General features: G+C 44.8%; 1 protein-coding gene and 1 non-coding gene across 2 annotated transcripts; both read right to left on the reverse strand.

Annotated features, from left to right (window-relative positions):
- Nucleotides 1–2,308: 2,308 nt before the first annotated feature.
- LOC102284215 (olfactory receptor 1F1) lies at nucleotides 2,309–3,253 on the reverse strand. Its single transcript, XM_005911264.2, has one exon. It carries the CDS (start codon nucleotides 3,251–3,253, stop codon nucleotides 2,309–2,311), a length of 945 nt encoding a protein of 314 aa, XP_005911326.2.
- A 7,673-nt stretch (nucleotides 3,254–10,926) lies between these two features.
- LOC138985651 (U5 spliceosomal RNA) lies at nucleotides 10,927–11,041 on the reverse strand. Its single transcript, XR_011462697.1, has one exon. It is a non-coding gene; the product is annotated as a U5 spliceosomal RNA (small nuclear RNA).
- Between the last annotated feature and the right edge of the window lie 1,401 nt (nucleotides 11,042–12,442).

Raw genomic sequence — 12,442 nt, forward strand, 5'->3', positions numbered from 1 at the left:
ATCAATAACCTCAGATATGCAGATGACACCACCCTTATGGCAGAAAGTGAAGAGGAACTCAAAAGCCTCTTGATGAAAGAGGAGAGTGAAAAAGTTGGCTTAAAGCTCAACATACAGAAAACTAAGATCATGGCATCTGGTCCCATCACTTCATGGCAAATAGAAGGGGAAACGGTGGAAATAGTGTCAGACTTCTGGGCTCCAAAATCACTGCAGATGGTGATTGCAGCCATGAAATTAAAAGATGCTTACTCCTTGGAAGGAAAGTTATGACCAATCTAGATAGCATATTCAAAAGCAGAGACATTACTTTGCCAACAAAGGTCCATCTAGTCAGGGCTATGGTTTTTCCCGTGGTCATGTATGGATGTGAGAGTTGGACTGTGAAGAAAGCTGAGTGCCGAAGAATTGATGCTTTTGAACTGTGGTGTTGGAGAAGACTCTTGAGAGTCCCTTGGACTGCAAGGAGATCCAACCAGTCCATCCTAAAGGAGATCAGTCCTGGGTGTTCATTGGAAGGACTGATGCTGAGGCTGAAACTCCAATACTTTGGCCACCTCATGTGAAGAGTTGACTCATTGGAAAAGACCCTGATGCTGGGACAGATTGGGGGCAGGAGGAAAAGGGGACGACAGAGGATGAGATGGCTGGATGGCATCACCGACTCGATGGACGTGAGTTTGAGTAAACTCTGGGAGTTGGTCATGGACAGGGAGGCCTGGCGTGCTGCAATTCATGGGGTTGCAAATATTTGGACATGACTGAGCGACTGAACTGAACTGAATGTATTGTTGGGCCTATAGCACATAGAAATGTAACATCTGTGAAGCAATATAGTTCCCAATAACAGCAAAGAAGCAAAGTCCTATAAAGCTTTATAGGACTAAGGAAATTATGGCAGACAGTAAGGTAATAATTATAAGAATGTATTGTTTGTAACATTGATACAATATGTAAACCAATAATACATAATAATGCTTAAAATGGGGAGGGAATAAAACCATATAGAAGAAGCATTTCTGTATACAATAGGAATTAAGCTAGTATAAATCTGATGCTGATGATCAGTTAATCCTAGAGCAACCACTAAAAAACCCAAAAAATATAGTAAAAATTACTGGTGTTAAAATGCTACATTAGAAAGTACAGAATAAATGCAAAAGAGCAGGAAAGACAAAAAAGGCACAGGACACAGAAAACAGAAAGTTAAATGGTAGATATTAGTATTACAAGTGAGTGGGGGTACTTCACTGGCAGTCAGGTGGTTAAAACTCTGTGCTTCCAACACAGGTGCACCGGTTCAATCCCTAGTCAGGAAACTAAGATCCCACATGCTTCCCAGTACAGCCATAAAAAAAAGTGAGTGGGTTAAAAATCCAATCAAAAGTCAGAGATCATTAAACTGGATTAAAAAACATGATCAAAGTATATGTTGTCTACAGGGTACACACTGGATTCAAAGACACATTGAATTGAAAGAAGGATGCAAAGAGATGTCATGCAAATAGAAACCACAGAAGACCTGAATGGTTACAATAATATTAGACAAAATATTAGACAAGTTTTTACTCTAGATAAAAGGGATACCTTATAACAGTAAAAAGATAAAACAAGATTATATAAAACAGATAAATATGCCTGTATCTAATAGAGCACAAAAATACATGGAGCAAAGGTTGGGGATTTCTTTCAGACTTTGGAAGAACAGGTATTGTCCCTCTTATTACAAATAATTCTTGGATATATAAGACTAAAAATGGAAAATGCTTACCATTTATCCCTTTAGACAAAAATACCAACACACAATTACAAAGAATATAAAAAATTGTTATAAACAGAAATCGCCTTGGATTCAAATTCTGTCCATTTTCATAAAAGATATCATCGTAGCTCTCTCTGAAGTTAAGGGGAACTGCCCTATTTTTTGTCTTTATCCTTCATCCTTCTCAGTGATGTTTTAACCAGTTCCATCTATTTATCAATGTTTTATTTTCTGCAGTCATTTTCAAAATATAAAGTTGTACTTTTAAATAGTAATACTTCCTTTATGTTTTAATTAAGTAACAGGGTGACTAGTGAGTTTACTTTGCTAGAGCAACTTGATGGAAATACAGAAGGGAAGGAAAATAAAATTGTGGAGACTATTCAGAAGTTTAGAAAGACTATTATAATATGTAAGTGGAAGATCATGATATAGGTTTCTAGTATAAAGATTAAAAGACAAATTTTAAGTTTTACATGATGGAAAAAATAAAAATATAATTTTCTTAGAAATTAGTTCCCTTTGGGCTTTTCTTAGCCTATTTCATTACTGAGCAGAAAAAAATTTCATAGCAATCACTTTTCCAAGAGCCCCTTTTATGTCCTGGTTTCTCAGGCTGTAGATGAAGGGGTTCAGCATGGGGGTCACCACAGAGAACATCACACCAGCTGCTACATCTGTCTCCGCTGCGTGGGAGGACAAAGGGTTGAAATACAAAAATATGATGGTGCCATAGAAGAGGAACACCACAGCCAGGTGGGAGCCACAGGTGGAGAAGGCTTTCCATCTCCCCTTTGTGGATGGGATCCTCAGGACAGCACAGGTGATGAGGACATATGAAGCCAGGATGCAAACGAACGGGGTGATCATGATCAGGGCACCCTCAGTCAGAATCATCACCTCATTGAGGTGTGTGTCAGAGCAGGAGAGTTTGAGGAGGGGGGTCACATCACAGAAGAAATGTGGGATGGTATTGTCTGCACAGAAGGAGAGTCGAGCCATCAGCAGGGTGTGCAAGAGCATGTCCAGAATGGCAGTGACCCACGACCCAGTGACCAGCAGGGCACAGAGCTGGGGGGTCATCTTTGCTGAATAGTGTAAGGGGTGGCATACAGCCACAAAGCGGTCATAGGCCATCACAGCCAGGAGGAAATTGTCCATGTCCATGAACATAAAAACAAAATACATCTGCGTCAGACACTCAGAGAAAGAGATGGTCTGGCTCCTGAGTACGTGGTTGGCCAACACCTTGGGGACAGTGGTGGAGGAGAAGCAGGTGTCCACGAAGGACAGGTTGCAGAGGAAGAAGTACATGGGAATGTGCAGGTGGGAGTCCATGATGATGGCTAGGAGGATGAGCAGGTTTCCCAGGACTGTGGCCAGGTACATGGTCAGGAAGAGCAGGAAGAGGAGCTGCTGCTGCTGCTGGGGCTGCCTGGAGAGCCCCAGGAGGAGGAACTCAGAGACTCTCGACTGGTTCGCCTCTACCATGGGGCTGGACTAAGATGCAGAGATGAGAAGCAGAGGTCAGAAACCTAGAAGCTAATGGTTTGGGTGCAATAATCAAAGCTCCAGCGGCAAAGGCAATGGCATCCCATTCCAATACTCTTGCCTGGAAAATCCCATGGACGGAGGAGCCTGGTAGGCTGCAGTCCATGGGGTCCTGAAGAGTTGGACACGACTGAGCGACTTCACTTTCACTTTTCCCTTTCATGCATTGGAGAAGGAAATGGCAACCCACTCCAGTGCTCTTGCCTGGAGAATCCCAGGGACGGGGGAGCCTGGTGGGCTGCCGTCTATGGGGTCGCACAGAGTTGGACACGACTGAAGTGACTTAGCAGCAGCAGCGGCAGCAGCAACCATAGTTATGCTAATAAACCCTCCCTCAGAGTTGCTCAAGGGCTTCCCAGGTGGCACTAGTGGTAAAGAACCCACTGCCAATGCAGGAGACATAAGAGAAGCAGGTTCAATCCCTGGGTTGGGAAGATCCCCTGAAGGAGGGCATGGCAACCCACTCCAGTATTCTTGCCTGGAGAACCCTATGGACAGAGGAACCTGGTGGGCTACAGTCCATGGGGTCACAAAGAGTCGGACACAACTGAAGTGACTCCATGCACGCAGAGTTGCTCAGTCAGAATCTGCCCCTACTCCCCACACCCTCAACTTCCAACTCCCAGTCCTACATGATGCTGGTCCCATTGGATTAATTTTTAAAATTATATCAAATATAACATAAAGTAATGCACAGCCCTCCCCTGCCGCTATGTGTGTCTCTATTAAGGTTCCCAGTCTTTCTCCTACTTAGTAGTTCGTAGAGAGAAGAGAAACAGTTGGTATTGGGTTTATCTCAAGCTCCAGCTGAGGACAGCTCCTACTCCCTGGATCTGGAAGATTTAATGAAGGAGGTCCTTCCACAAACTCCACCCATTAATAAAGAAATATTTAGACTTCCCTAATGGTCCATTGGTTAAGATTCTGAGCTCCCACTGCAGGGGGTGTGGGTTCAACCCCTGGTCAGGGGACTAAGATCCCACATGCTATACAGCACAACCCAAAAAAGAAAGAAATATTGACTGTTACCATCTCACCTGGAGAAGCTTGTGCTGTTGCCATCAAGTGTGCTTCACCTTTGAGGAACTGGCCAGGGCTCCTCTTTATTATAAGGTTTGGAAAGCCTTGGAAGGATAGGTAGGTCCTGAGCAGGTGAGGAGCAGAGTGTTCATGACCTCAGCTTTCTTTGCAGGAAGGATGTTTTTTGGAGAGGGGGGGGCAGGGTTGGCCAGAAATGGTTACTTACAGTAGCCTCCATGGCCATTGGGATCAGATTCCCTGAGAGCCTTATTAGAGACAAGCAGAAAATAATTGTCCCACCTGTTTCCTGGTCCCTATGAGCCCAACAATGAAAACAAAGTATATGATCTAACTTCAGGATCAGAACTTGGAGATAAAGCAGTCTGAGTGGAGAGGAGTTCCAGAGAAAATCCTTTGAAATCTCCAATTTCATCACCTTGCTAATCTGGGCTTGTGCTTATGTATTTGACAATTCAGCTATTAAAAGGTCTTCTTCTTAGCTCAGAAAGTGGGGTTATTGCAGTGTTATCTGAATAAGCCTCTTCTTTGTAGAGCTAGTGATGTATTTGCGGATAGGGAAGCTGGGGTGGGGGAGAGTTGTGCTTCTTCCTGTAAAGCATCTGATGTAAAGGATCAGCCTGGAGGGAGAGATGTAGCAGACAGCACAGCATCTCCCGATTGAGAAACTCCAGGCTCCCAGAGCAGACTTCTGTGGGGATGTCTTCCCAGCACACAGTGGGTCACCCTTTTCTGGGGATGGTCATCAATCCATACTCACAGGAGTGTGGGCTCCAGCAGCCCAATTTAGAACCCACCATCTCCTCCCAGTGAGGATTTGTGATGGATTTGGAACTTTGCACTGATGCTGAGGACCTGTGGGTTATTCCCAGTATGACTTGGTCTGGATGGGGAAATCCAGAAGCTTGCAACTCTCTCTTGTCTGCCTCATAGATGGAGAAGGAACAATCTATGCAGAAAAGCAAAAAAAAAAAAAAAAAAAGCACAGAAACAACAATGAGCTGGAGAGAATATTAGTGGCCACCCTGTTCAGAGTTCAAGTCCTTTCCTTTTTAAAAAATATTTCTTTGTTTAAATGTTTCTTTCTTTGTGTGTGCTCGTCATGTCCAACTCTTTGTGACCCCATGGACTGTAGCTCGCCAGGCTCCTCTGTCCACGGGATTCTCCAGGCAATAATATTTCAGCAGGTTGCCATTCCCTATTCAGGGAATTCCCTGGTGGCTCAGATGGTAAAGAATCTGCCTCCAGTGAGGGAGACCTGGGTTTGATCTCTGGTTTGGGAAGATCCCCTGGAGGAGGGCATAGCAACCCACTGCAGTATTCTTTCCTGGAGAATCCCCATGGCAGAGGAACCTGGCAGCCTACAGTCAATGGGGTCACAAAGAGTCGGACAAGACTGAGTGACTAAGCACAGCACATTCCAGGGGATCTTCCCAACCCAGGGGTCAAACCCACATCCCCTGCATTGACAGGCAGGTTCTTTACCAGTACTGCTACCCGGGAAGCCCCTAATATTTGTTCATGTGGCTGTGCCCAGTCTTAGTTGCAGCATGGGGACTCTTAGTTGCATGTGGGATCTAGTTCCCTGACCCGAGCCCCCTGCATTTGAAGTCTTAGCCACTGGACCACCAGGGAAGTCCCTCAAGTCCTTTTCTGATGGTTGGGTACTGTGGCCTCACTCACAGTTCTTAGGTGAATATAATAGAGTCTTGCCAATTAAGCAGAAAAATATTTCTTGAAACTGATAATTCTTACTTTAAAAACATGGAGCAACTGGAGAAGTAGGCTCAGGAGGTCACATGGCAGCTAGAGTGGCCCAGATCATCCACAGCACAGGCTGGATTGGCAGGTTTATCCCAGCATGAACCTCACAGCTCATGACTCCGACACAGCTAGCACTGGGCACAAGTTGCCACCAGAAGCGCTGTTGCCCAGCAATCCCTTGTTGCTGCAATAGCTGCCACTGCTAGGAAAATCTCCTTGCTCCCTTTCTTGTGTCAAGGCTGACTCAGGATATCTAATGGGTCCACACATGCCCACAGCTTAGCTCCTAGAGGGGCTGGGATAGAAGTGATTCAGAGTTTTCTGTGACACAGGAAGAAGTAGGCTTTTCTTCCCCATCAGAATGACAAGGTAGGTATTTTTACCTAAGCTTTGGAAGGAGTCACAGAAGTTGGGAAGCCAAAGAAGATAAACTCCCATTGGAATCCATCCTCCCAGCTGTAATATTAACACACAATCCTCTCACCTACTTACCCTTCAATAGAGAAATTCTCTGGTCTAACGTAATACAAGTATCCTTCTCACCACAGAAGAACATGAGTTACTGTATCCAGGAGCCAAACTAAAATCTTCCCTTCTCCAATCATGATCCCAATATGACTTTCTATAACTTCTGAATCAAACTTGAAAGCTAAGCAATAACTACATACACTACATACATGTAAAACAGAAGGACGGAGAGAAAAGAAGAAAGCTAACTACCTCGAGAGATAAATATAAGCATAACAGAAAGAGGGAAATGTGACTGAATGATGTAATATTCATTTCCATAGGTAGTCACGAATGATTAATTGATATCAATAATTTCCTTTATCCACAATCTTTAAATTTTTTTATTTATTTTTATTTTTTTGGCTGGGCTGGGTCTTCATTGCTGCAAGTGGGGACTACTCTCTAGTTGCAGTGCGTGGGCTTCCTGTTGCAGTGTCTTCTCTTGTTACGGAGCACAGGTTCTAAAGTGTGGGCTTCAGTAGTCGTGGCAAACCGGCTTAGTTGTCCTGTGGCAAGTGGAGTCTTCCCAGACCAGGGATTGAACTCGTGCCTCTTGCATTGGCAGGGGGATTCTTAACCAGTGACCCACCTGGGAAGTCTCCCTTATCCACAACTGAATTCATGTTCCATTTACCTTTAGCCAGCATCTCAGCTACTCAAGGTTTTAAAAAAATCTGAATAGTAACCTAAATTCTCATGTCTGAGAGATCTGACCTTCTTATGATCTTGCCCATATAAGACTCTCCTAGAGAAGGCAATGGCACCCGACTCCAGTACTCTTGCCTGGAAAATCCCATGGATGGAGGAGCCTGGCAGGCTGCAGTCCATGGGGTTGCTAAGAGTCGGACACAACTGAGCGACTTCATTCTCACTTTCCACTTTCATGCACTGGAGAAGAAAATGGCAACCCACTCCAGTGTTCTTGCCTGGAGAATCCCAGAGACAGGGGAGCCTGGTGGGCTGCCTACTATGGGGTCGCACAGAGTCGGACACGACTGAAGTGACTTAGCAGCAGCAGCAGCAGTCTTTTATTAACTCCCATCACAGGACATGGCAATTCCAGAATCTCTCAGGGAGATCTTTCCACCCATAATCATCTCTGCTACCACTGTGCAGCAGAAAAACTACTCTCTATAGACAGTCAAACACCTAACAATATTAGAATCTCCTTTTGTTCAGTTTATCCAGCAGCAAAAGGATCCCAAATTGGCCAGCAGGAAGTCTCTTCAGAGCCCAGTACTGCTGGGGTAAAAAGCAAAATGTTGCAAGTACATCAAGAGGTATTACAAAAAGAGGTGCCTACTTCTACCTCTTGTTTCCTTGCCCCATAAACTGCTACCTGGGAAAAAAGTTTGGCATATATTGTCCACTGGTATGAAACTTATACTGTATTCTATAAAACAGCACCCTAATCTTACAGGGTAACCTTGCTATGTGCATGTGTGCTCAGTCATGTCTGATTCTTTACATCCCCATGGGCTGCAGCCTGCCCGGCTCCTCTGTCCATAGAATTTTCCAGGCAAGAATACTGGAGTGGGTTGCCATTTCCTCTTCCAAGGGATCTTCCCAACCCAGAAACTGAATCCAAGTCTCCTGCATTGGCAGGCAGATTCTTTACCACTTAGCCACCTGGTAACCTCAACTGGGGTCAAAACTGAGTCTTTAAAAGACCATTTCTCTATTCCTAAGGTCAACTGTTCCTGGTAATGGTGTGGAAGTAAACACCAAAGAATCCCATGGACACCGGCCTTATCCTTTGTGTAAGTTATCTGTGGTCAAGTAACAAGTTATATCAAAACTTTGCAACTTAAAACAATAAACATTTATATCACACAGTTCCTATAGGTCATGAATCCAGTCATGAATGGTTTAGTTGAATGGTTCAGGATCAGGGCCTCTCATAAGACTGCAGTTATCTGCAGATTCTCAGTCATCTGAAAGCTCAACTGTGGTGGAGGATGAGTGTCCAAGATGGCTTGCTCACACATTGCTATTGGCAGGAAGCCTCAGTTCCTCGTGTGGAGTTCTCCAGGGAGCTAACTTGATATGTCCTTGCAACAGAGGAGCTCATTTCCCCCCGAGCAAGTGATTCAAGACAGCAGCATAGAAGCCACAGTACCTTTAATACTGAGCTCTAGAAGTCACACAGCATCATTTCCGTAAAAACCTATAACTCACACAGTGCTGCAGACCGAATATCCCAGCAAAATTTGTATGTTGAAATCCTAATCCTCAGGTGATGAAGCCTATGGAAGGTGATTAGCTCATGAGGGCAGAGCCTTCGCCAACAGGATCAGCACCCTTCTAAGAGCCCTGAAACAGCTCCCTTGTCCCTTCTACCATATGCAGTAGAACTGCCATCTATGATCCAGGAAGTGTGCTCTCACCACACAACAAATGTGCCAGGATCTTGATTTTACACTTTCTAGCCTCAAGAACTGTGAAAAATAAATTTCTTTTCAAAGAAATGTATTGGTTGCATCAGATCTTAACTGAATTATGTGGGGTCGGTTGAGGCATTTGAACTCTTAGTTGCATCATGTGGGATTGAACCCAGGCACCCTGCATTGAGAGCTTGTGGAGTCTTAGCCACTGGACCACCAGGGAAGTCCCCCAAATAAATTTCTGTTATGCACAAGCTACCCAGTCCATGATATTTTGTTACAGAAGCCCCAGTACATTGAGACATAAATCAGCCCAATTCACTGTGTGAAGAGATTACACAAGACTAGGATTGCCCACGGAGAAGGCAATGGCAACCCACTCCAGTATTCTTGCCTGGAAAATCTCATGGACTGAGGAGCCTGGTAGGCTGCAGTCCATGGGGTCGCTAAGAGTTGGACACGACTGGGTGACTTCACTTTTACTTTTCACTTTCATGCATTGGAGGAGGAAATGGCAACCCACTCCAGTGTTCTTGCCTGGAGAATCCCAGGGACGGTGGGGCCTGGTGGGCTGCCGTCTATGGGGTCGCACAGAGTCGGACACGACTGAAGCGACTTAGCAGCAGCAGGATTGCCCAGGACTATCCTGACAACTGGCTACCACATTCCTTTTACTATAAAGTGAGTTCCTTGGTTAGAAACGATGTTGGTGGGATGCCAAGTTGATGAATAGATTCATTCATCCCTAACACATATGCTATCAGTCTTTCGACTTCAGGTTGATTAAGCACGTCCTCGTGTACATCAGTTTCCCTTTCCTGACTGCTTCTGCACATTCCCAAATAACCATGCTCACCATAAACTGTATTTATATCACCCCTCACCATCACTTTCCTTATGTCATCTTGATTAAGTAGTAGCAGAAGCAATTATATATATCAACACTGCCTCCTAGACTAGAAATCTCGGGAAGCCGAAGGCAGAGATTCTCAAAAATTAACCTGCACAGAAATCATCTAGAATGTTTTTAAAGTGAAGGTTCTGACTCAGAAAGTCTGGGATGGAGCCTGAGCTTAGGCATTCCTAACAATCGCCCAGGCAGTGACGCCAGGTCCTCGGATCACACTGGGCGGTAGCAAGCCCTCAGCAATGGAGTAAAAGGAGCCCTTACCCCGAATAGGGTACACCGGTTTTTGCGGTGCTGGTTTCCCAGTCCACCTTGCCTTTTGAAAGGACATCCAGATTGGAACTCAGACGTTGACTTCCTAGAGTTTCAGGCTCTGTTAGTAGGAGATAGGAATCCTGAAAACCTCGGGACCCATCCTAACCGGGAACTCCAGAGAGATTGAACAGAGACCTAAAGGACCGGGACTAGGTGACGTGTGGAAGCCTCATGGGATCCACCAGTTGCCCAGATTTAGCAGGCACCAACCCCAGAGGGCCTCTTTGCAGCATTTTGAGGTCAAGGCAGAACCACTAACTACATCGCTGAACATCCGCTCCACACCGGAGGTCCCAGCCTGCGGTACTTCCGGTGAAAGAATCCGCCCCTCTTTCCCAAGGAGACCGCGCAGAGCTGAGACTCCGCCTCCCGCCTATCTAATTGGGCAGGAGCACGTGGGTGCGGAGCGGCAAGGGGCGGAGCAAGGCAAGCCTGTCCACGCCGCCTCTGACTGGCCCAGTCGAGGGCCTGTTCAGTGCTTCCGGGAAGAGGTCCCACCGTGTCCGCGCCTCCTGCCCTGCGCATGCGCGTGAGGGGCGCGCATAGGGACGCCCTGTAAAGGGCAGCAGACTCCTTAACACCGAGGTGGGGTTGTGGGTGCTGGAGATGGAAAACTCCCGGGACCCCCGAAAGCTTAACGTCCAAAGTAAAGCGTATTTCAGTGCAGTGGGGTTTTTGTTGTTCTGTTTTTTTTCGCCTTGCAAGTGCAGGGCCTCAAAAAGTTGGGTAAAAACTCAGAATTGTTCCTTTCTGCAGAAATCTTTAATAAAAGGCGAAAGAGTTAAATGTTCTGAAAAGAAACCAGAGTATCGATGCGGTGTTTTTTCAAAGCGAAATCAATGCAAAAAAATCTTGGAACAAAATATCAAAGTTTAAAGACAAACTCAGTAAATAGAGCTTCCGTTGATCAAGAGAAAATATCTAAGACGGCAGTTCTTTCTTGAAGCCAAAATAGGAAGAGAACTAGATTTTGAAAATATTACTGATGTTTGATTCCACTGAACTTAGTGTCAAATACAAACATCAACCAGACATTAGTTAAAGTGGTGAAGCCGACTCTGTTCAATACTTACAATGATTCCCCCTTATCCTTGGGGGGTATGATCCAAGACCCCCAGTGAATACCTGAAACTATGGATCTACTGAACCGTCTATATAGTATTTTTCTTGTACTAACATAATTGTGATACAGTTTAATTTATAAAATAGGCACAATAAGATATTAACAATAAAATTAATAAGATAGAACACTTACAGTGATATACTGTAATAAATGGAGAAGGAAATGGCAACCCACTCGAGTATTCTTGCCTGAAAAATTCCATTGACAGAGGAACCTGGCAGTCTATAGTCCACCAGGTCCCAAAGAGTCCAACATGACTGAGCAACTGAGCACACACATTGTAATAAAATTATGTGAATATTGTCTCTCTCAAAATATCATGTACAAATGAAATGCCATTCCGTCTTAACTAAGCACTCATTACACACAATGGCTGTAATTTTTGCACTTTGGAGTGAAACAGCAAAACTTGCACAAATTTCTTCCGTTCAGTTCAGTCACTCAATCATGCCTGACTCTTTGCGACCCCATGAATCGCAGCAGGCCAGCCCTCCCTGTCCATCACCAACTCCCGGAGTTCACTCAGACTCACATCCACCAAGTCAGTGATGCCATCCAGCCATCTCATCCTCTGTCATCCCCTTCTCCTCCTGACCCCAATCCCTCCCAGCATCAGAGTCTTTTCCAATGAGTCAACTCTTCACATGAGGTGGCCAAAGTACTGGAGTTTCAGCTTTAGCATCAGTCCTTCCAAATTTCTTACTTTTTCACAATTTCAAAAAAGATTGTTATGGTAGATCTTAGCAATCTCAGCATATTTTTTTCATCCTTTCCTTATCAGGTTGAAAACTTCGATCTTTTTACTTAAAAGAAGCACTTTATGGCTTCTCTTTGGTGAATCTGAATTTCCAGAATCACTACTCTCGTACTTTGAGGCTGTTAATAAGTAAAATAAGGGGTGACTTGAACACAAGCACTGCAATACCAGGACAGTTGACCTGAAAACCCAGAGAACTGCTAAGTGACTAATGGTCAGGATGTGCTGGATGAACAGATAATTCACGTCCTGGGCTGGACAGAGCAGAGGTGGCATTAAATTCCATCAGGCTACGCGTAATCGTGTGAAACTGAGAACTTATGAAGTGTTT

This window comes from Bos mutus, chromosome 25, assembly GCF_027580195.1.
Source record: "Bos mutus isolate GX-2022 chromosome 25, NWIPB_WYAK_1.1, whole genome shotgun sequence".
NCBI lineage: Eukaryota > Metazoa > Chordata > Mammalia > Artiodactyla > Bovidae > Bos > Bos mutus.

What these genes read in the sequence shown, in the direction of transcription:
- LOC102284215 (XM_005911264.2), bottom strand. Translation starts at nt 3,253, where the DNA reads ATGGTAGAGGCGAACCAGTCGAGAGTCTCTGAGTTCCTCCTCCTGGGG.